At 36.0% G+C, this 26,195-nt stretch overlaps 1 protein-coding gene across 8 annotated transcripts in view; it reads left to right on the forward strand.

The window, feature by feature from the left end:
* Window positions 1-26,195, forward strand: part of TBC1D19 (TBC1 domain family member 19) — a 112,978-nt gene that overhangs the window by 62,795 nt on the left and 23,988 nt on the right. For all 8 annotated transcript variants that reach the window (XM_074322099.1, XM_019743920.2, XM_074322109.1 and 5 more), the window contains 4 exons: window positions 3,627-3,701; window positions 7,251-7,313; window positions 21,042-21,126; window positions 22,601-22,645. In XM_074322099.1, the coding sequence (XP_074178200.1) occupies window positions 3,627-3,701; window positions 7,251-7,313; window positions 21,042-21,126; window positions 22,601-22,645 (268 nt within the window). The remainder of the gene's footprint in view (window positions 1-3,626; window positions 3,702-7,250; window positions 7,314-21,041; window positions 21,127-22,600; window positions 22,646-26,195) is intronic.

A 26,195-nucleotide genomic window follows, 5' to 3' on the forward strand; every position in this document is an offset into this window, starting at 1 on the left:
AATCATATAAGTCACCCATTTAAATATTTGAACAAATAGAAAACTAATAGTTCCCCAGCTTAGTGGTTAAAAACCTGGGTTTTAGAATCACATGGACCTGGTTTCAACTCCTACTTCTCCCAACTGACTTGAAATGTGTCACTGAGTGAGCTACTTAAATTTCTTCAAACCTAAGTTTACCCATCCTTAAATATAAATACTAACATATATATCACAGAGTGGTTGTGAGAATTAAATGAAATAATGTATGTGAGCCTTTTAACACAGTGCCTGACCAATAAATGGTCACCATTAATGGTATTAATAATAATTGCATATTGCATGTAATTATGTTATAAATTAATTATAACTTATAATAATGCAGTTTTCAGGAAGGCAGACATTATTATCTATTATAAAAACTACACTCCTCACCTTTGCCAATCATGTGTGTGCGTGTGCATGCGTATGTGTCTGTTACATCTAATGCTGTGAACAGCACTAGCAAGAATCATTTGCTTCTTTTTCAAAAGAATAAAGCTTGTGATTCCTTTCAGAGCAGTTTTAGACCAAATGATAGTGCTGCTCTGTTGTGGTGACACTTTAGAAGTAACAGTTTTCAAAACAGTTTTGAGTGTGTGTTGGGCATTTTTTGTGAGCGTATCGACCCTTGTAGAATGTTTGTAACTCTTGTCCTGATCTGTGTAGATGACCTACCAACTTCACTGGTCCAGAGCTAGATGAACAAATCCTGTCTCTTTGCAGAGGAACTAACTACTGCCATTTCAAAAACGTTTAGAATTTTCCCAGAAATATCATCCTAGAATAAAAGTAGTAATCTCAGATAATAATCGTTTATTATAATCATCAAAGGCATATTTTACACTTGAATTTTGGAGCTAATAGTCATCTTTATTTTCTAAATGCAAAAGGACAAGTCTGTAAATAGAAATTCGTATTTTCAGAAAAGTAACCTTGATTTTGTTGAAAAAAACACTTTCCATCACTCACACTTATTTTCAGCTATACTAGTGTGACCTCAATGAACTATATAGCAGTTCCAAAATAATTGTTGAGGGTGGTACATCAGAGAGAGAGAGAGAGAGAAACACAGGAAGAGAAGAAGAGAATACTTACCTCTTATCACGAATATTTAATCAGAGCTTTTTGTTCAATTGCTTTTCAATCACTTAATATAAGCTACACATACAAATACCGTTGTAGGTCAAGAGTTAGAGAGATAAATGGAATATTTCACACCCATAAAGCTATTTTTTAAAATCTCGTCTTAATACAGTGACTTTGGATATAATGCTTTAAGTTCCTGGTAGTTTTAGTGCTTTCACAAAAGCATTATCAAACTTTGATATTTTTCTCTTTTCAAGAAAATATGCGGTAGGTTTAAAAGGATGGATTTTACATATTTTCTTTCCTACATATTTTAGGTGTGTGTCAAAATATCCGTATATAGTATACATTCATATTTTTTAAATTTGTGCTTAACTTTAGCTTGCTAATTAAAAGAAGACAGAAAATTCCTCTTTATTTTTTTTAGGTACTTACTTACTGTAAGATAGCCAAGACTAGTGTTAACATTTAAGGTTTTCTTCAGTGATTTCTAAATAACATTCTCCACTTACCTAGGTCCACAACAATGCCTGACCTTGATTTTCCTGTCAGCCCACCTCGTCTTCACAGGGACTGTTTTTGACCTTCACTCTCTTCAATCACTTCTTTTTAGACTCTTAGCAAAAGACTTCACCTGCCTTCTACCCAGAGAAAACAGAAATCAGCACAAGAAATTCATTCAAATTCCTTCTCCTAAACCTGTAAACTTAATTACATCAGCACCTGTTCTTGCCGCCTCTATTTTTACAGCTAAACACTCCGAAAGAAAAGTCTATGCTGGATGCTGTTACTGCCTTAATCTCATTAATTACTCGTTCTGCCTTAGTCTGGCCAACTCCCCACTGCATGACTATCATAACTGCTCTAGCCAAGGCAGCTACGCAACAGATATTCTTCTTTGTCCCACACCACCCTGTCCCACAACTCTTCCTTGTCTGGTGGAATTTCTTCAGAAAGATTGGTGTGTACTAATGGAGGTAAACCAGGGCTAAATAAAGTGCCTGAGAGATGAATGGAGGGATTTGGAGGAACACAGGGGTCAGCTAAAGCAATGAGATATTTCCATCTCCCTTTAACACAACTACTGCCCACTTCATTATTCCCTTTACTCATTTTTGTAACCCTTGTTATGAGTGCCCTGACCATCTATTAGCCTAATGCTCAACTGGATTGTAGCCTCAAGTCCCTCCTTCTCTCTCTTTCCTTTCCTCCCTTTTGCTCTCCTTTCCATTTCCCTCTCATCCTCCATTTCTTATTCTCTATCAGATTAAACATTAGCCTAATCTTATCACTGTATAGAATTAATCATAATTTATAGTATTTTGGGACCCTATTCTCATATTTAACAAACTGACTTCTTTCTTAGCTATAAAGTTTAGTATGTTTAAACGTTTTTGTATTATAATAATTTAGATATTAGAAAGGCAGTACAGAGTAGTCCTTCTGGTTTTTGTATAGGATCTGGGGCCAGATTTCCTGGGATGAAATCTTACTACCTTTGTAGCCTGGGACAGCAGCTTTTCTCTCTGGACATCAATTTCTCAAGTGTAAATGAGAATAATAATCAGAACTGTTTTATTTTGTGGGCATGGGGGTTAAATGAGTTAACTCATATCCGAGGTCTGACAATTAAGTTTGTGAACTTGTTGCAACGATATTGCTAACCTTTTTTATATCAGAGGGATGATTCATTATGAATTTGTACCAACTGGACAAACAGTTAACCAAGTTTACTATTTGGAAGTGCTGAAAAGGCTGCATGAAAAAGTTAGACCACCTGAACTTTTCTCTAACAATTCATGGCTCTTGCATCACGACAGTGCACCAGCTCACACGGCACTGTCTGTGAGGGAGTTTTTAGCCAGTAAACAAGTAACTGTATTGGAACCCCCTCCCTACTCACCTGATCTGGCCCCCAATGACTTCTTTCTTTACCCAATGATAAAAGAAATATGAAAAGGAAGATATTTTGATGACATTCCGGACATCAAGGATAATATGACGACAGCTCTGATGACCATTCCAGAAAATGAGTTCCAAAACTGCTTTGAAGGGTGGGCTAGGCACTGGCGTCAGTGCATAGCTTCCCAAGGGGAGTACTTCCAAGGGGATCATAGTGATATTCAGCAATGAGGTACGGAGCACTTTATTTAGGATGAGTTCGCGAACTTAATTGTCAGACCTCATATAGTGGGTAAAACAGTTCCTGGCACCTAGTAATTACTGAGTACTGTATTTGCTGTTAAAGTTAAATTATAGTTAATTAATTTAAGAAACATTGATTGAATACCCACCAGGTGCCAGATCTTATCCTAAGTGACAGGATTAAGTATATTTATTGAGCATCTAGAATTGACCAGGCATGGAAAATGTAGTAGTGAATAATGATTATTATTTATTAAATGATTATTATTTATATGGTTATTAATGATTATTATTTATTAAAGTTTGAGGCTGATTCACACTCTACAAATGTGATTGACCTTTAATTTTTTTGTTTGTTTTACTTTTTACTCTAGGATATATTGTATTATGAACAGCTTAAGACCAATGTGATACAACATGACCTTTTGGTGGACAGTCTAATTTATAAAGTAAGTAAAAGTGTGCATAGTTTTTCCATTTCATTAATATCATTAAACAGTTATTGAGAGTCTTTAACATGCAGGGCCTGTGCTATGTATGATGATTCATATTAATCTTGAAAAATAATTTTAATTGTTCATATTTGTGAAGTTAAGGTTGACCTTCAAAATTTGCAGTCTCCATCCAACGTTATCTTCTTTCCCTTTGAAGCTGTCCTCATTACCCTTTCCTGCTCCTCATCTTTTGATTAAGAGAATGATAAGCATTTCTTGTCCTTATAAATTTAAGTTTACCATACAAAATGAAAAAGCAACTAAAAGGAAAATCAGACTATAATATTTTTATTTTATCTATCTCATGATTCTTTAGAAGCTACTGGTTTATTCTCTTGTATCAAAGTCATTTTTTAATTTTTATTTCTTTTAGTTTCTAGACATATGGCTAAGCACCTCTCAAGTTTTATGATACAGATACACTGAGGTTTTGTTTCCAGGCCTCTGATATCAAGTTGAGAAGTACATGCTGTAAGCATGATATAAGACATGGCTGATTCTGGATTAATAATTGGTCTATTTAAAACACTTGGATTTTAAATTTAGAACTTGTAGGACAGAGGAGAAGGGCATATTATTTCAGGTCTCAGAAACAGGGTAAAGAAGAGTACACACTGAGGACCTGAACATTTATCTGGGTAGAACATGACCAAGGTTAATAATAGCAACTACTAACTACTGTGTTTCCCCAAAAATAAGACCTAGCCAGACCATCAGCTCTAATGCGTCTTTTGGAGCAAAAATTAATATAAGACCCAGTCTTGTTTTAATATAAGACCTGGTCTTATATAGTATAATATAATATAATATACCAGGTATAATATAATATAATACCGGATATTATATTAATTTTTGCTCCAGAAGATGCATTAGAGCTGATGGTCTGGCTAGGTCTTATTTTCGGGGAAATATGGTAGTATTTAATGACTGCTCACTGTGTGACATACAGTATTCCAAACTCTTTATGTAGATAGTCACCTGATCCTGACAGCTACCTTATGAGTACCAGATACCAACATTTAGGCTATAAATGGTAAATTATTTCCTGGGGGGAAAAAAATAAAAAACTTGCATTCTGCAAAATCATGCATTAAAAATAATAGAGCTTATGGGAAAAATAGGGATGGGGTACCTTTTGCAATATGTAGCCAGAATACTAAAGAAAGACAATAATTGGTAGCTTGGGAGATGAGTTGGACAGCTCAGGCCGGCTGCCCCTGCAGGAGCTATCAAAACTGTATAAAAATAATAAAGTGGAAATGCAAAAGCAATGCAGATAGAAGTGGTAGACGGGACTACTGGGGCTGCTGTTCAGGTGAGCAGGAGAGGAAGTAAAGCAGCTGAGAGATGTTCATGCAACGCTGGGTGGTGGGTTCCTCTCTGGAGAGGGAGCCCCCAGTGCACTCATTCATTTCTCATTTTCGTGAAATGCAGTTATAAGGGATCGTGCTTGTGCAGCAGCTGAGCTGAAGGCCCTTTCCTTTCCTGATTATAATTCTGCTGATGTTTGGCTCCCGTTTTCAAAGAAAGATTCATATGAACCAACACAATTTCCATGTTATACTGATATCATCCTCTTACTCACCAGCTACCCATTGACACGTGTGTTATAACTAAACAGGAAGTACTATTATGTTGAGCATTTTACAGGTGAGGGAACTGAGGTAAAGAAAGATGAAAGAAATGTGTTTGAATTCACATGGTAAGTAGAAAAGCCAATTTGAACCGAAGCCACCTAACTTCACGATGAGACTTTTAACCACTGTACTCTACAGGGAGCACCGATGAGAAGAGTTAAGAGGAGACAGTTTTTTGATGAAAAGTCTTGACTCTCACAGAGGTTTTACATAGATTAGGATCATAGGTACTAGTATTAACTTGGAGGTCAAACGACTGTGCTTAGAATTATTGTAGCAACAGCATGAGAGATCTTTTGGGCCTTAAGACCGTCAAGCTCTTTTCTATTCAAATGAAAGAAGACTCACAAGAGAAAACATTCAGAAAACCAGGGAGTGCTATAATAGTCTGAGCGTTCTCTTGGCAGCCAACATGAATGTCAGTTTGAATCAGTAAAGAAAATCTGCTGTGAAAAAGAGGTAAACAGTTTGTGTCTGAAGAATTGAATGTAAGTTTTGTAGAGCCAATCCTGACTGTCCACAACATGAGTGTTTGGGGGAAGATATCAGTCTCTGATTGTTCCTGGCTTATGTTAATTTCGCTCTGCTGATCTTGTTGGAGCAACTCCAAACGTTATTAAAGGCAGCCCTTGAGGGAATGGGCATTTTAAAAAATTATTTGAAGTTTCATTACGGCTCCCTTTGGCAGAGACTCATTTTTAATTTAACTGAAAATAAAGTTGAATTGTTTTAGTGGTTAAAGGAATGAATGGAACAAGGCAACACTAAATATAGAACACCAGCAGACCTTCCCTCAGCTAAATTATTAAATGGTTCTTTCTGGACTGCATTTTTTCATAATCTTGTGTTTTATCCCCACCATCTACAGTTTTCCACCACTTACTATGACCTGACAGTTTATACCAATGTTTCTCAACTTTTTCCTCCTTATTACTCCCTAAAGAGAAAACTTCACTAATTTTTCTGAAATATAAAAATTGAATACCAAAGGATAAGATTTTGTTAGGTAGGGGTAAGCTTTGGAGGTCCACAAACCATTGTAATGTGTACAATTTTGGGGCCCCCAGGAAACAATTCTCACCCGCTTAGAGGCAGTATCACCCCTGTTGAGAATTCATGATCTCTACCTCTGCCCACGTTATCTTCTGACGTAGAAGACCGGCCCCTCTTGTCTCTTAATCTGTGTCTTTAAGATTTTCCATACTTAGCATACATTCAGCTACCTCCAGAGTCGTCCATGACTCATTTCATCCTCCCTTATTGCTGCTTTGCTCAACAGCCCAGTTGAATTTTGTTGATTAAGCATTATTATCAGGGATTTCTGCAATATTTCTTTACAATTATTCCCATATTTCTACTTTGTATATTTTCTTGCTGGTGAGACTGTAGACTTCTTGAAGGTAAACCTTGTCTTGTTTGTTTGGTAAGAAGCGATGACTTGCAAGTGAGTCATTACAAAGGCATGCAAGATTTTTGGTATTTTGAGGGGATGGCAAGAATGAGGACCTGAACAATGGAAGATGACATTTGAATAGTAATTTGATGCCAGACTGTTATGGTAGCTTCTGGATGTTATGATTACATCTGTTTTTCCAACTTTTAGGATAGCTAGATATTAGATTAAATGGAATAAAATTGAAATAAATAATGAGGAATTACTAATGGGACCTAAAAATCTGTCAGCAATTTGATATCAAATAATGTGTCATATATATTAGTCAAGTAAATTTATAGCAGTGATAAAATCTAATTGAGAAGTTTATAGTCATACATAAAGTAATAAATTACAGTATTCTTTCTCAATATTGTGAATAAATATTGCGTATTTATTTAGGTTCTGTTCAGTATTCTCTACTTTCAATTTTAGGATGTGAAGTTGACGGCAAGCAATGATGATTACTATTTTGTATTTGAAGATTATTTATATCAGGTAAGTTGAAAAATTTAAATATATAATGTTCTTTTTTAAGTTCTCTAACTCACGATGCTTTAGGAGATACCTCTGTTGTTAATTGAATCCTCCTGAAATCCAAGCCATGTTTATTTTTTATCAAATTAAGTGTTCTGAGTTTGGAATAAGGTTAATTTTTGTTCGTACGTGGGATTAGGTGGGAGAACCAGAGCTCCCAAATGAGTGTTTGGACTGTGCCGTTTGGTTGTATCTAGTGCAACCAGGAAATGTATAGGCACAGATTCTTAGGTCAGGTATCAAATTCGTATTTAAACCATCCCAAGATGTTTAGAGAAAGCATTTTACATAATACTTTTCTATTAAAGGTATTGAATAAATAATTAAATGTTTTGAAATCAGTTTGAAGTGTGATGATTACTCTTTGATTGTTTCGTATGCTGATATTGTGGCTATTTGGATCCTTACCTAGGTTCTTTCTATTATCTACTAAAATAAAAATATCTTATCATAAATAGGAAGGATGTAACTTATATAGAATTGCCTGGGTGGTTTTTCTTAAAGATCTCACATATATATTAATACTTTGATTTTATGTAAATGTCAATATAAACGCCATGGAGAAAATACCTAGATTCCACAAAGCAGTTTTTGCTCGATTAAGTGTGAATAAGTCCTCGCTGTTTGAATTAGCAGGTTTCTTTTTGGTAATAGTGTAGTAGTGTGCATCTGTTTAAAGCAAAAGACAGAGTTAAGTAAGAGTCTCTCAAGAAGGTTCAATTTATCATACCTTCCAAGAACTGAAGTCCAAAGTCTCTAAAAAATTTATTTATGAAATTAAAATTGGAAATAACACTAGAAATAATTTTAAGAGAATTTCAAGAATTTCAAATACACAATTCATTTTTTATTTTAAAAATAGTAAAGATTTAAAAATCCCATTTTTAATTTAAATTTAGTTATTATTTAAAATTTGGAAAATGCAAAAATCTAAAAGTTTATTCACTTATGTAGCCAATATGTAGCCCGGTGCCTAATTCTTAGTACTCAATACAATTTTGAACATATGTGTACAGATAAAGATAATGCTTCATCTAGATAGTGTTGTTAGTTTACTAATAACTTCTATACTTAATAAATATTTAGTGGAAATGACCACTTTTGGAATGGCAGCATAGGAGCTCCATGGAACCATCCTTAGCAGAAAAACCATAACTGGTGAAAGTTATTTAAAAAACAAAAGCATTGAAAGTATTGGAACTGTCCTACGGTCATACATCAAGGCAGCAAATAAAAAGCGTTTATTCAAGGAAAGTTACAAAATCTCAGTAAGAACCGTCTGTGGCACTTGAGCCATAACGCGCTCTCCCCGTCCCCTCACCCCCAGATCAGCCTGAAGGAAGCTTCAGTTCAGTTGAATGTGTCCAAGAAAAAGGAATTCCCTTTCCCTCTCACTTCTAGTCAAGGGCTACAGTATCTCTATAGGAGGGCCAGGTAGCCAGTATTTCTCATATGTCTCAGCTCTGTGTTGCAGATGCTAAATTCTAGAAGAATGCTGCCAAGAAGTCAGGGGCTCCCTTCTCCCACCCAGCCTACACTTACAGGGCAGACTTCTGCCCCAAGAGCTCTGCCTGCTCTTGAGAGGCTGAGAATCTGGGGCCCCACTGCCCTCACTCCAGCTTGCTCATAGGGTAGAGGTTCCACATTGGGAGAGGCCAACTGAGAAGACCAGAGGCTACCGTCCCCACCCAGTGCCTTCTCAGAAAGTAGAAAGGTCACTCTGAGAGAAGTGAGCTGCTGTCCCATTCCTAGCTCCAGAGTAGTGACTCTGAGATTTTGCCCACCGAGGAGAGGCAGCCATAAGAAAAGAGAGCTCTGAAACTCTCCTTAAGGAACTGACTTTTAAATGGAGTTTGGGAAAGTTCAAGCCTAATAGGGATCTCTAAAACAATGGAGATTTTAATAACAGGTAATTAAGAAGAGGCAGTTAACTCCATGAGAGTAACTACACACTAAACCATAAGCCAGCTATATACCAGACAGACCAGGGATAGAGACAGATAGGAAGAGTACTGATGGGGCAGAAACAAACCTCAATGAGCGGCCTCAAAAATGGCTTCTGCAATTGGGTCAGACTGTGGTACAATTTATGCCAGAAAACACTGTTGAAAATAATGGAGCAATCAGCTGGCAATTAGTGGAGATTAACATCTGGTTGTAATACCAACAAAAGCAGAAAGCTTAGTAGGGAGATGAGGCAAAGAAGCAGAGAACCCTGCTAAAGCCAGTGTCGTCAGAGAGTGACTGTGTATATGCCCAAGGCTCTGCCCTCTGAAGTACATCAGAGGTTTCATACTATGAGAGAAATAAACTTCAATAAAGTATTCCAACTAACTCACTAAACAAGCAAACAACAACAAGCCGCTCTACTGTAAGAGGGCCTACATGTCAGACTTAACAAAGGCTTCAGGGACAGCCGGTTAGCTCAGTTGGTTAGAGCGCGATGCTTATAGCACCAGGGTTGCCGGTTCAATTCCCACATGGGCCAGTGTGAGCTGCGCCCTCCACAACTAGACTGAAACAACTGCTTGACTTGGAGCTGATGGGTCTTGGAAAAACACACTTAAAATAAATAAAAGTTAAAAAAAAAAAAAGACTTCAATGCAGCCATTGTATGTATGTTCAGAGAACTAAAGGAAGCCATGCTTAAAGAAGCAAATAGAGATCAACAAATGTCTGATCAACATCATCAGATGTCTGATGATGACATCTCAGCAAATAGAGATCAACAAAGAGACAGAAATTATTTAAAAGTACCAGATGGAAATTCTGCAGTTGAAAAGTACAATAATTGAAATGAAAAATTCACTGGAAGGACTCAACGGTAGATTTAAACCGGCAGAAAAGAATCAGTGAACTTGAAGATAGATCAACAGAGATTACTTCACCCAAAGAACCAAGAAAAAAGAATGAAGATCAGTGAACATAGCCTCAGAGAAATGTAGGGCACCATTATACTCATCAACATACGTATAATGGGCGTACCAGAAGGAGAGGAAAGAGAAAAAGAAATAGAGAAAATATTTGAAGGAATAATTGCTGAAAACTTCCCATATTTGATGAAAAACATTTATCTACACCAAAAACTCAATGAACTCCAAATAAGACACACAGACACAGAAACTCAGATACATCATAGTCAAACTATCAAAAAGTCAATGAAAGAATCTTCAAAATTGCAAGAGAAGTGATTTGTCATATAGAAGGGTCCTCAAGATTAAAAGCTGATTTCTCATCAGAAAACATGGAGGCTAGAAGGCAGTAAAATAATTTTGCTTTTGTTTCTTGTGCCTTTTGCCTCACAGCTAAGAAATCACTGCCAAGATAAATGTCAAGGAGCCTTTTCTTATGTTTTCTTCTAGGAGTTTTATGGTTTCAGATCTTTAATCCATTTCAAGTTTTTGTTAGTGGTGTAACATAGGGGTCCAATTTCATTCTTCTGCATGTGGTTATCAAGTTTTATCTACACCATTTATTGAAGATACTATTCTTTCCCACCATTGAATATTCTTTGCTCCCTTGTCAAATATTAGTTGACTGTATATGTGGGTGTTTATTTCTGGGCTCTCGATTCTATTCCATTGGTCCATGTGTTGATTTTTTTGCCAATACCATACTGTTTTGATTACTTTAGCTCTGTAGTATAGTTTGAAATCAGGAAGTGTGATGCCTTCTGTTTCGTTTTTCTCAAGATTGCTTTGGCTATTTGGAGTTGTTTTGTGATTCTATACAAATTTTAGGATTGGTTTTTCTATTTCTATGAAAAATGCCATTATAATTTTGGTATAGGGATTGTATTGAATCTATAGATGGCTTTGGGTAATATGAACATTTTAACCATGTTAATTCTTCCTATCCATGGATATGGGGTATCTTTTTATTTGTGTCTTTTTCAGTTTCTTTCATCAGAGTCTTATAGTTTTAAGTGTACAGATTTTTCACCTCCTCGGTTAAATTTATTCCTTAGCGTTTTATTGTTTTTGATGCTATTGTGAATGAGATTGTTTTCTTTATTTCTTTACCAGATTTTTTGTTGTTAGTGTATAGAAACACAACTGTTTTCTGTATGTTGATTTTGTGTTCTGCAACTTTCCTAAGTTCACTGATTAATTCTAGCAGATTTTTGGTGGAGTCTTTAGGTGTATATATATATGTATATATGTATATATGTATATATAATCTGCAAATAAAGACAGTTTTATTTCTTTCCTATTTGGATGTCTTTAATTTCCTCTTTCTTTTTCTTTCTTTCTTTTTTCCCATTTCTCAGAGCGATCTTTTAAAAATACCAATCAATTCATGTACCTTGTGTGATTAAAACCAAAAAGACCAACATCCTTCATGGGGCCTGGGCCTACGTGACACTATGACGCAGCCCACCCCGCCAGTCTCGTCACTCCCTTTCACCCCGACGCTCTCTCATCCTGAAGTTTACTATCCTCCTTTCTACCTCAGGGCCATTAGACCTGCGATTTCTTAATGAGGGAAGTTTGTTTTAAGTAATAAAAAGTATGTAATTGTTTACAGTGATGTAAAGAGTATTGCTCTGTCAAATTCCTATTTTTCATTTAGCTTTCAGCTGAAAGAATCACTCTCTTACATACACCTTTCCTGATCTACTCCCCATTCCATCTATCATAGACACACACACAGCAAGGTCATGGCCATCTAAAATGTTCGTCTGAAGTGCTATGTAATGCTTTCCATGCTTTTTATTTATAGTACTTATTATAGTTTATTTGATTATTTTATAATCAAATTCCCATATAAATTCCATAACTATTTTGGTCCTCTATGTTCCTTCTAGTGCATGCTGTAGATCCCAAATAAAAATCTGTCTTAATATCATATACTTTTTTTAATTGATAGGGTTTTGTTTTTGTTTTTACTGTTGGCAAAGAAGTTTTCTTCTTTTATGTAAAATCTTAAAATTAGTAATGATTGCCTGACTAAGGCTTTACTGTCACTGTACAGGGTTCTAGTTAGAGTTCAGTTCTAGATGTGATGATGGATCCTTTATATGAACTGAGTCCTAATAGAAATAGATCCATTGATATTGCACAATATTAAAGAAATAAAACAAACAAAATCAAATGAACTAAATATATACTAGTTGGCAAAAAACGTAACTTGTTAAATTTTTGGTCCTTCCTATGCTATTTCAATCCAGAACACGAAATTGTTATGACACTAAGCACATGAATACATAAATTATAACATCAACTGAAGGCCAATAATGGCATGATTTATATATAGTGTGTTGACTATTCTACTCAGTGTGTGAGTAGAGAAAGTGTAGATTTGACAATTTCATCACATGTGGTGACTGGAGAGAGGAGGATTGTCGACTTTAAGTTACAACTACAAAGGCTTTTTGGTGGTGGTAAAAGGGACTTTCCAGGTAACAAATCTGCCTCATTTGGTTAACAGGGTCAGTAAGGGCATCATCTTAAAAGAGAGCAGGAATATTTTCTCCAAATAGTGCCAGAATTAACCCTTGAGGAGATGTTCATTTTGTCTGTCCCACATTAACTTGGAAAACTTAAAAATGACTGAGTCTGACAAATGGAACTATTTATAAACAGTGAGTGCATTTTCTGAGAAAAAGCAGAATGATCATCAGTAGATATATATTGATCTTTATGTGTAAATGATACCACATTTGATGGGCTTACATTTCTAGCTAAGGAGGTAAGACATGAACATTAAAAACGTTTTGAAATTATTTTAAAGTGTTTATGTAAAGCATTGGATATAAATTAATTAATATCACAGACAGTAAGTACTATAGGAGGTACTTTTACCTTTATTTTGCATTTTTATCAATATTTTACTCTAAACTATATTGTTTAGATTTCATATGTTTTCATAATTTTTTCAATCGTACATCATGGCCTCTACTGCTTTTAGTACTTTGGAAATGACACTAAATAAGCTTTAATAGGGATCTTTATCCCTAAAACATAAGTAAAAAGATAATTACAATACCTAAGTTCTGTCTTTGGGAATTACGCACAACTAAATTTTTCTTATGTGGATAGCTACTAAGAAAACACTTTCCATGATCATACCTTTTAATGATTTATATGAATTATTAGAGAGAAGTTTATTTTAAGTAATAAAAAAATATGTAATTGTATACATTGAAAACAATATTTTATTATCAGAAATTGAGTTCTAATTTTTTATATAAGCGTGTGTATGCACTTGTGTGCACGTGTGTGTGTGCATGTGTGCGTGTGAGAGGTAAGACAGAATAAAGCCTTTTTATCATTAGTCACAGACGTTCCTTTCGTAGAGCTGCCTAGTCACACAATCTGCTGTCTAGGAAAATTATTGGTGATAAGGAAATGAATTTAATGTTTCTGGCCATGCTCTGGGTCCAACCCATTTATTGGATTTTGTGACTAGACTACAAAATTAGATAGCATATGGCATTGCTGTGTCCATATAAAGATGATAAAAACTTCAGCAATCCCTCTTTAATGAAAATCCAGGCCTATATTACAAGGATGCACTGCTCCCGAATAACTCGTGCAGTTACCTAAATTTTATAGGCAACAGCACTGACTATTCTAGAAATAATGTTTTGAGTAAATAAGTCAACTTTTTATCATTCCAAAGTTTAGTTAGTTTTTATTTTACATGAAATTCTTAAAAATACTTTTTGGTGTTGAAAGTCTCAAATTATGTCAGAGTTTTAAAATGTATTCAAACAGAAGATGGACCTTACCTCAGGGAAGAAAATTGGGTAGTGTGAATATTATTTTCGGGTTCCAGTACTTAATGGCATCATGACAACCTACAAGTTAATTTATTGTCCGAAGTGTATAAAATATTCGTGGGGAAGTATTCCTATACCGTAAGGGAAGACATGAGGATTTACTCCTTCTGTCCTGGGAAAAATTCTCTGTCATATTCTTGCCTTATGTAGCGTATGCTGAGTGGCAGTACTGACATATTAGAAAATGCCACAGTTACCGATATTTTAATGCCATTGAATGAATGGAGTTTAAGAAATATGTGATCAGATATTCTTTATTCATTTATCCATTTAGTCAAATTAGTAAGAGTGTTCTGGTACAGGAGCTGTATAAGAAGTGTCTGGTTCTTAATGGCAAGGAGTTAGGGGGAGAATGGGAAAAACAAAAATAAATGTGAACCCCATGCATGCTGTGACTGGTGAGGAGAGTTAGCTTAGCATGGCAGTGACCAGCTCTCACAGTTCCGCTTAGCGTTCATAAGCCCCCTAGAGAGAGAGAGCAAGGCCTGTGTGAATGGAAAAGAGAGAACAAATGCGAAAGACATGTCAGTCATTAGAACCACTTCCTCTTGAATCCATGTTCAACTACCTTGCCCTCCTCCCACCTTCTAGTAGCAATTACTTGACAAGACCTTAACCCTAGTTGAGTACAGTTCCACACCAATTCTGTGGCTGCAGCGTGCATTTGAACAGCTGCAGTGGCTGGAGAAAAACATGCAGCCATGATAAACTAGTTTTACTTTAAAGTCATACTGCTGACCTCAGGAGTTTTCAGTTCTGCCCAGCAATTCTGCATCATTCATCTATCCTCCTAGATGGCCTTTTACACGTTCTCTCTTTTCAAACCTCCATCTCTTCCCTTTCAGCTGATAACTTTGAGTCCTGTTTCTGAAAAAAATGAAAGCTCTGAGAAGAGAACACCCACATTCTCCCACCATCACATGTGCTGCCCCTACCTACAGCTGCACCCACATGCCCAGCTTTCCCTTCCTGGTATGATGGATAAACTGTCCTTGCTTTTCTTTAGGATAAAGCCAATCCCTGCATTTGGACACTAGGCCTCATCTCCCCTTGGTACCCAAAGGCAGTGCAATGGTAGTGTTTCCATTGTGAGTTTCCCCATCTCTTGGATCACTCCTCTCAGTATACAAATATGCTGCTATTCCTCTCATCTGAAAAACAAAGCAAAATAAAATGAAACAAAAAATCTTTCTTGATCCTACACCTCTTCCAGCCACTGCCCCATTCCTCTGTTCCCTTCTTCAGTAAAACTGTTTTTAAAAAATCTGTTGGTATCGTTTCCAATTCCTATCCTAGTCTCTCTTTAACCATCCTTCATCAGACGTTTTTGCCCACCTGCACTACCAGAGGTCATAAGCGACTTCATATTGCTGAATCCAGTGGTCAATTCCCACCACTCATCTTGCTCTGTTTGATCATTCAATTGCTCATGCCCTCTCCTTAATTCTCTTTCTTCACTTGGCTTCTAGCACATTATGCATTCTGGTTTCTTTCTATCTTACTATGGCATACTCATTCACCTTTGCTGGTTTCTTCTTATCTCCCCGCCCCAGGAGTACCCCAAGGATAAGTCCTTGGACCCCTTGTTTTTCTTTAATGTCCTTGCCTTTATCTATTCTCATGACTTTAAATACCATTTATACACTGACAACTCTCACTTTTATATCTCTTTCTGGCCCTCTCCCTTCAACTCCAGGCTTACCTATCTGCTGTTCTTATGCCAGAAATCTTACTACGCATACAAAATTGGAATCTCAGAAGTTAAAACAACCACTCAGGTTAGCATAAGAATTGGCAGTTCTTCGCTTGCATCCCAGCGTTGCACACCAGTACGTGATGTCTAACATATGTCCTCTGGCATTATCACCTTACAGTCACCACTCTTCTCTCTAGAGCATCTCAGATATCGTGTCTTCTGTAGTCAGCAGGGACTCTAGGGGAACGGATGTAAGCCCAGAGCTTCTCCTAACATTACCGTGTTCCCACCAGCCTGTTAGGGCAAAGTTAGTACAAATATTTCTTTAGAAACTGTTTTCTTTCTAGGCAATGGTAGAAAAATATGTGTAGGTATATCTTCCTTTTGCATTATTTAACGTTAATCGTATCCGTTTATTAATAGTAGTCAAATTTGTTTATTATTGTATTAGTTGTATTACTCTGTTAGCTGTTTTAATTGTATTAGCTTATTATTGCTGCTATAACAATTGACCACCAATTTAGTGGTTTAAAACAAAATCAGCATATTCTCTTGAGAAGATCAGAAGCCTGAAATGAGTTTCACTGGGCTGAATCAAAGGGTTGTCAGGGCTGTGTTCCTTCTGGAGAGGAGAATCCATTTCCTTCCCTTGCTTTTACCAGCTTCTAAAGTACAACTACATCTTTGGCGCGTGGCCACTTCCTCTATCTTCAAAGACAGCAGACAGCATGTTCATGTTCAAATTTCTCTCACTCTGACCCTGTTGCCTCTCTTTCATTTATAAGGATCCTTGTGATTACATTGGGCCTAGCAAAATAATCCAGGATAATCTCCTCATCTAAAGATTTTCAATTTAATCACATCTGCAAAATTCCTTTTGTCTTGTACGGTAGAATATCCGTAGGTTCCAGGGATTAGGATGGGGATATCTTTGGGAGCAGGGGGGGGTGTGTGTGTGGGGGGGGGCATTATGCTACTTACCACGGTGGTACAGGAAGGTTTGCCGAGAGTTTAATATTATTTACTGGTTTGGTAAAACTTTATAGATTTAGAATATTTTAGAACCTAATGATTTTACTAAATTATTGGCAAATATTCATCACATTCACAGGTCTAAAAATAAAAATATGATCATTTCACAGTATATACAAGTATTAAAATCATTATGTTTTACCCTGACACTAATATATGTTAATTATATCTCAATTTAAAAATGATATGATTATGTCAATAGCTGCCCAAAATATATTTGAGACTGTACTTAAGAACATCTAATTTTTTAACTTGTGGTTAAAAAAAAACCCAAAAACATAAAATCATCTTAACCATCTTAACCCTCTTAACCATCTGTAGTGTTAGGTATATTCACACCATTATGCAACCTAACATTCTTTTTTTTTTAACTATTTATACACTATAGTGAAGAATATTTTTGACATATGAATAATATTTATATAAAATCACATTTGCTATCTTAATGTAAGTTAATGCTACTTATGTTGAAGTACTAGAGATATTACCATAAAAGCAAGGAAAGAACATGAGTCTTTTTGGAATTTCTAGCTAAAGAATAAGATAAGAAAAATAAATTAGAGTTATAAATTGCAGAAAGCATACAAAGTTATTATTGAGTATAGATATATAAAAATTCAAGGTAATAAAGTGAAAACCATTAGAACTAATAAGATAATTCAGTTAAATGCCTATTTACCAAATAAAATATTAAAATTATTTATTCTTTCAAATATGAGCAGTAATCATTTAGAATATGTAATGGAAAATAAAGAGCCAGGCAACATAAAGACTGAGCTTACTCACATAGCCAGCCCCCTTTCCACTATATACATAAAAGAAATTCTGGATAGATGATAACAAAGAATGTGAATACATAGCCAAATATCACATTTTTCAATGCACACACCCTTTGACTAGGCTATTCCATTATATATTTGTCCTACAAAAATATTCATGTATGTGTGAAATGACTCAGTAAAAGGTTAATTATTTTTACATTGTCAGAAATAGCATAAAGTTGAAAATCATTTAAATGTTCATTTTTAGAGGTCTAACCTATTAAATAAATTATGGTATATAATCGCAATGAAATATGATGTCGTCTTTAAAATTAAGCCACCCTATATGAAGCAGCAGTATATTCATTTATACTGGTATGAAAAGATCTCTAAAATACATTGTTAAAAAATAATAATGAGGTACTGAACATTGTATATGGTGTCCTACAACTTGAGCTAAAAATGCTGTTGTCAAAGTCACCAATACCTAAATCCAATGACCGATGATGAATCCTCCTCTTAATTGATTTCTCAACAGCATTTGATCCAGTCGTGCCCTTTCCTCATTTGGCTTTCTAGACATCGCATTCTCCCCCCCCCCCCCCCCGTTACTCTACGAGTCACCCATTTTGGGGACCTAAAGCTTATACAATTTGGGGGTCCCTCTTTAAGAAAGAGTATACAATATTATAAATATAAAATCAAGTAAGAACATGTAAAATTGTTTAGAATAAGGGGGAGAATAACAAGTTATTCGAACCAAAGAGATTCAGGTCCCCTTTTTCTGAACCTTATGAAGCAGTTTACTAGAAATATGTACATAGAAATACTATCTGATTACAACCTGACTTCCCCTCCTTACCTAGAACATACTACATCTCCCAGCAACTCCCAGCAACTCCCAGCACTCAAATGGACCCAGGCTAATGAATGGTTCCGAGAACCTTCCTTAGCATCATGGGAAATCCACCTCTCTTGGTTACTAGACTGGTTCCTTCTCTTCTCCTTAATATCTTAATGTTAGAGCGTCCCAGGTCTTAGTGCTGGCCTTCTTTTCTCTAGTTACACTCACTCACTTGGTGATTTCGCCACGCTCACCTATCTTGTGGCTTTCATTACCATCTATATGTTTATAACTCCCAAATTTATATCTTCGGTGTAAACCTCTCTTCTGTGCTACAGACTAGTATCTCCAACTGCCTATCCAACATTTCCATTTAGGTATTTTGCAGATAATCTCAAACTTAAAATGTTGAAAACTGAACCCCTGATCTCTCACTCCCAAAATTGGTCCTCTCAACTTGACTGATCTCAGTTGATGGTGACCATCTTTCCACTTATTCAGATCAAACATCTTTCTACTTGGCATCATCCTTGATTTCTCTCTCTCTCTCTCTCTCTCTCTCTCTCTCTCTCTCTCTCCATCCAATCTGTTAGTAAATCCCACTGCCCCTTCCTTTACCCTGTATTTAGAATTTCACCATTTCCCCCACTTTTACTATGTTGCAAGATGGTTTCCCAGGGAAGCAGACTCAGATGGAGATTGATATGCCAGAAAAGATGAGCTGAGACATGTTCCTAAAAGGGATGAAGCAGACTTTCATGAACAACAACAATGACTTTAATAATTTAGGTGAATATATAGAGAACATTATAAATGTGAGGAGGGATAACAAATTATTTGAGCAAAGTCATTTGCTCATTTTGTTGAAATGATAAATGTATGTTTGGTCTAACATACAATTAGACCAACGATTAGAATCCTTAATAAACAAATAATTTAAATAAATCAATAGTTTAAAAACCATCAGTGTTAAAAGGGACTCAGATAATGAACTGGAACATAAAGGAAATGCAAATAGAAGCTTGTTCAACCTCATTAATAATTAAAGCAAGATGCCATTTTTTAACTTATAAGATGATGATAATCTGTTTCGATGAGAATAAGAGAAAATACACTGTTTTACTGCTGGATATGTTTAAATAAATAGAAACTCTTTCTGGTGGGCAATTTGGCAATGGATATCACAAGTTTTAGTTTTAAAATGCCCCTAGTTTAACAAGACATCTAGGAATTTAAGTAAAGGTGTACATAAATATTTAGCTATATGGGAGTTCACTGCAATATTGTTTATAGTTCAGGAAAAGTGGAAATAATTAAATGAGCAACAACAAAAAAAGACAGGTTAAATAAACTTGTTCATCCATATAGTGGAATATTCTTCAACATTAAAAAATGTGGGTAGGAAATATTTATTTTAAAATATTGAGAGAAATAGGTTATAGAACAACATGTATAATCCTATTTTGTTTGAAAAATTTATACATGTGTGTATAAGACTAGTCTGAAAGGATATATATACATAAGAATATTAACACTTGTGGGATCATGGGTGTTTTTGCTCCTATTTTGATGATCTGTGTTTCTAATTTTTATCATAAATGTATTGCTTGTGTAGTATTTTAAAATATAATAAAAAGAAATGAGTATCAATGGTTGGTACACATTTCACCCTTGGGCCTGACTGATGTCCGGTGTCCATACTGATCCTTTTTCTAAAGCTGGGCCCTTTCTTGTGTCTTGGAGCCAGTTTCCCTCTCCGTTCTCTCTTGCTGTGAGTCCAGCCCTGGCTTTGTGTCCCATTCTGTTAACTGGGCTCCCGCCTTTTCCAGTCATTCCCAAATGCTTTTCTTAGTAACATCTTTTGAATTCCAGGTCTTCTAATGCCAGGACCCAGATTTCCTGTAACTAATTGCCTTCCCAGGGATTGGCCCGCTGCCCTAAAATTGCAGGTGGATGTCAGCAATCCAGTTCCTCCTAATGGACATCTTTAATTCTGATTTTCTGCCCTATTTTCCACTTCAAGTAGAGCTGCCACACTCTACCTGCTGGTCAGAACGAACAGCTTCTAACCTGTATTGGGCTGCCGCTTGCTGCAGCTGCCACCGCCGTCCCTTCTAAATATCATTATTGCCTCCCCTCCCACCCAGACATGCCCAACTGCCTGCTGCTACATCCCAGCAATGAGTCTAGTTCCAACTTCCGGCACTTCCCAAATTGCCCTATGCCATTGTAGTTCCCTAGGGTCCCCCCATACACTGCTCATCTGTTAAATTTTTCCAAAGTTCAAGTATTTCTCTTTCCCAGCTGCAAAGCACAGTAAAAGAATCAACTGATAGCACAACTTACATTTTCTACTGTTGTTCAAGATTTAAGTGGCTAACAGTAAGAAACCTTTGGATGAACTTTGGCCATCGCACTTGACATCCACTGTAAGCCCATCAATAGAGGGCGCTCTTCCCATTTCCAGGCACAGTACTGAACCTAAAAGACGCTGCCTGAATGCCTCCCAAGCAGGAAATAGCAATGAATTAAACAGTGCTTAATTGTTTGTTTTTTCCAATGTTGTACCCAGGTTTTACTTTGTTTTTCCCGGGATACATCTGTGTTGGCTCACTTTGCATACAACAGTGCTTCACCACCAAAATCCTACATAAGAGGTAAAATGTTAGTAACATAAAGGAAATTACATTATTGTACCAAGACTGTTTATTTAATAGCATACATTGGTTTGTCGAATTTTTTGTTGTAAATTATTTAATAAGTTTTCTCTCAAATGACTATAACTATCCTCTGTCCCACTTAGTAAATGCCCAATCAACTTATCACAAATCACAGGAAAATGGTTCCCAGTAGCAGCATTTAAAGTTACATTATTAATCTTACCTACTTGCTCTTTCTGTTTTTGTCTTGTATTTTTATCTTTTATATCTGTTGACTTTTATTTTTCCTTCTATGAGTTTAGCTCAGCCAAGATTTCAAGGCCAGCCGCCCAGAAGTTGCTGCTGTCTTAACCTAGCTAAATTTGCTTTCTTGATTATTCCACATTATTCCATATTCATATTCGCCTCCATACGTACCCCACATGGATTTCCACTCCTCCCCCGCAAAAAATCACAGGTCCTTGAAGAACTAGCCTGTATCTCACCAAATCCATCAATCCATCATTGATTTCCTGCTCATCTAAACCTCTAAAACACCTAAAGCCTGTGACAGAAAGTTTAGCAAACATTTCCTATATCTATCCATCCTATCTATAATCTATTTTCCATTATTCCATTGTCTCCTTACATCCTTACACACAAAATTAGTCCTGTTGTCTCCACCTTAACCTACATTGGTCATGGTTCTTATTCTTCATCTCCCCTCTGCCACCCACCCCCAGGAACAACAAAAGATTTTTCTTTATTTAATTAAAAATACTACCTTAAAGCTCAGGGCAAGATTGCGTGTGGCTTTTCATGCAAGACTCAAAGGTGTTAGAAAAACTATCAAGATAAAAGCTACCTAAGGTGGGAGGTGGGAATAAACTCAGAACCTTCAAAGTTTTGAGGAAAAGCTATTTTTTTAAAACTCCTTTAAACATTTGAATGTGGTGAATATACTTGAATTTTTGGAGACCACTCTGATTTCAAATATTTAGCCTCATTCTTAGACGATATGAAGTTTTGGGATTCCAAAAATATTACTACCATATAAAGACATTTAATTTTTAACTTTTCAGTACATCCTATAAAAATGTAAACTAATGAGGCATTGCAAAGCTTAGGACTTTCTTTAATGAATAGATTAGAATTGTTTATAATTAGCTAAACAATCCTAAGCTTGTAAATAGATGCTTCTCTTAAGTGCTTAAGAAGCTTGAAAGCATTTGTTCTTTTCATTGTTTTATATCACTTACCTTGTACTTAAGTTTCTATTACTGATTTTAATTGATGAAAGGATTTGCTAATATCAAAAACTCGGTGGACATATTTTCAAATTAATTCCATATCATAAAATGAAATGAAATTAGATTTCACTATTGCAGTTTTTAAAATTCCATTACCAGTAAATTCACAAAATCAGTTAATTTTTTCAGTTTTGTTTCTTTTATTTAATCATACTGAAACCCCCTATGGCTTTCTCTTACAGGAAAACTAGGAATGGAAGAATATGCTGTCTTTTATCCACCAAATGGTAAGAGTAATGCTATTGCTTCCTCTAGTGGGAAATAGGAAAATTACAACTTTCATAATAGGAATGACTTTCTTATTCTCTACTTTTAAATAATTTATGATCTAATAATAATTTAGTATCTAAAGCCTTCTGTAGAATACCTATTTTAGTTAACTTTTCCATGTTTGTGGTAGGTTTGTGCTAAACTACACCTTTTCTGGTTTTCCTTGAGACCAATAATAATATTTGTGAGAAAACTAACTAGACAGGTGTGTGAGTCCAGGCGCCTAATTTTCCTCTGAAGAACACCAGCTGGCCCATCTGGGGCCTCCCTCTGGCTTTACTGGAGCAGAGCACTAATGAGTGGGCTGCCTTACGCTGCACTTTGTTCTTCTCATAATTTGACAAGTGCAGTATTAATGAAAGAACAAGATTACAAAGAAATATATCACCAAAATAATCTAGTTCCATTATACAAAGGGATCAAATGTATAATGAGCTCATGAAATTTTAAAGATTCCTTTGAGATTGTTAGACTTTTTAAGATACGCTTCTTGGAAAGCAATACGTATCAGTCCTTAGGATGATATTAAATTGCATCCTGAAGAAGTTCTTTTACTCCAGCAGAGTTAAGAACATGGGCTTTGTAATCCAGCAGACCTGGGTTCAGATCCCAGTTCTGCCAGCTCACCCCATGACCTTGGGTAAGTTATATGGCTTTGCTGAACCTCAGATTTGTCATCTACAGCATATGGATTATAGATTCAATGAGATACAGTGTCTAAAACAGCACAGTGCCTGATGTGTATTGAGTGCTCAAAAAATGCAGGTGTTGTCAGTGTGTTTAGCTTCATTATTGCCCACTCCATCTAAAACTTTCATGGCACTGTTCTTTCTTTTCACCTCTTAGAGTGGTGTCCCAGGTTCTTTCACGGGACATCCACTGGTGCCTCTTTAAGCACTAGCGTTCTCCAGTGTCCCACCCCACCCTTGTTCTGCTCTGCTTTCACACATTTACAAGGACTTTTTATCTGCTGTCTTGGCTCTATTTGTTAATTACTCAAATTTATATCTTCAATTCTGACCTCTCAATAATTAACAAAACAAAAAAGCTCTGCTATTTCTCTCTCAGTTTATCATACTCTCATCTAACCGATAATTCCAGGCCTAAAACCTGGCAGTCACCCCGACTCCTCTCCGTCTGGGACCCTGCCCATCTGACAATTCACCAGGACCATCCAATTTTATCTTTAAAATACGTGTGGGACCTCTCTCCTCTTCACCATCACTGCTCCCTTGTGCTCCTTAAGGCTTTACTATCTCTACCTTGCTCATTGCAACAGATACCTAACCGGTCTCTCTTCTAGTCTTTTCTAGCTTTGCTCTGTCTTTGACAATACTGTCTGAGTTACACGTCTAAAGGGAAAATCTGAAAATGATCGTTTTTCTCCTTAAAGGTTTCTTATCAGCTCCCCATCTCTTTATGAATAGTGTTCAAGCCTCTTGGCGTGGCAGTTGAGGACACATCTTGAGTCTGGCCTCTATTCAGTCTAACTCCTGGCTTCATAGCTCACCATTTCCCATCTTACCTTTTTAAAATCATATCGATATCAAACTATTAATCACACACACACACACACACACACACACACACACACACACACACAGAAACACCTGCATACTCTCACAGAAGCATTATGCTGCTTCCTCATAATTTCCTCATAAAGTACCTCATAAAGTACCTCATTACTTGGCTTGTTCCCATGCTTGGAGTAGCCCATTCACCCTTTGCTCAGCTGGCTAGTAGGCTCAGTTCAGGCAACCTCCTCTTCAGGAAGCTTTCTCTGCACCCCCAGGTTCGTGAAAGGCCCTTTCTCGAGGCTCCCACAGCACCCAGTGTGAAAATCTTTGGTCTCTCTTAGGATATTACGTTGACATTGTTTGTGTCTGCTTTATCTCCCTCTCTGGATTACAAGTTTCCTGAGGTCCAGGACCACATTGTTGGTTTTTGTTCCCCCAGTATCTGGCTGTAGTGGGAGTTTAATGAGTATTTCTTTGAACTGCTTGGAGGCTTTTCAATTTTAACATTTAGGTATAACCTTAGTTACCTCTATCTCCCCAGAAACTTAATTTTCAGGTAACTTTTTATAAATATTTGTCTCTGCATCAGGAAGTAAACAGTAACATACCTCTGAAGGACCAAAACAGAGGTCTGTGGAGTCTCGTTCCTTCTCTCTATTCAAAGGAGAACTTCTCCAGCTTAGTTCAGAACATAATAGCTTTTACTAACACACATGTCTCACAGACTTGGATCACTGGTTTTTATGCCTCCTGGAGAAACAGAAGCATGGAAAGAAGCTGACAGAGATAGGAAAAATGACTAACAGTACCGTGTTTCCCCTAAAATAAGACCTAGCTGGACAATCAGCTCTAATGAGTCTTTTGGAGCAAAAATTAACATAAGACCCGGTATTATATGGTATTATATTATATTATATTATATTATATTATATTATATTATATTATACCCAGTCTTATAGTAAAATAAGATTGGGTCTTATATTAATTTTTGCTCCAAAAGACTCATTAGAACTGATTGTCCGGCTAGGTCTTATTTTCGGGGAAACATGGTAGAAGTAAAAATCAGAGACCTTACAAAAAAAAAAAACACCCAAACTAACTATAAAACAGCATGTAACAGCATTCTAGCAAGTCAGTGCAGGAGTGTTTTATGTAAAAGCCAGTAACCCTATGCCTTTAGAAAGGTATCACTGGATTGTAGCATATTATAATAATGTAAGACTTTTATAATGAGCAAAAGGCACCAACAAAAACATATTGTTATAATAATAATAACAGTAGTTATAGCAGCAGTAGCTGACATTTTCCAAGCAATACTATATGCCAGGCAGTATGCTAAGTACATTACATGCATTAATTCATTTAATCCTTATGAGAACCTTCTGAGCCAGGTACTACCGTGTTTCCCCAAAAATAAGACCTAGCCGGAGAATCAGCTCTAATGCGTCTTTTGGAGCAAAAATGAATATAAGACCCAGTCTTATTTTACTATAATATAAGACTGGGTCATAATATAATATAATATAATAATATAATATAATATAATATAATATATAATATAATATAATATAATATAATATAATATAATATAATATAATATAATATAATATAATATAATATAATATAATATAATATATATAATATAATATAATTAATATAATATAATATAATATATAATATAATATATAATACTGGGTCTTATATTAACTTTTGCTCCAAAAGACGCATTAGAGCTGATTGTCCAGCTAGGTTTTATTTTCAGGGAAACAGGGTAATATTATCCCTATTTACAGATAAAGCAGCTGAGGCAGAGTATTAACTTGCCCAGTGGGTAAGTGGTGAAGCCAGGCTTTGAACCCCAGCTCTTTGACTTCAGAAGTGACGTTCTTAATCACCATGCTCTCCTGCCTCAGGAAGTGTTACTGAGTTCATTAGCGTGTCTTTTAGAAGAAAAAGTGGTTAGCATATTGAAAAAGTAAAAGATGCACAT

The sequence above is a fragment of the Rhinolophus sinicus genome, linkage group LG02, assembly GCF_036562045.2.
Source record: "Rhinolophus sinicus isolate RSC01 linkage group LG02, ASM3656204v1, whole genome shotgun sequence".
NCBI classification, from domain to species: Eukaryota; Metazoa; Chordata; class Mammalia; order Chiroptera; family Rhinolophidae; genus Rhinolophus; species Rhinolophus sinicus.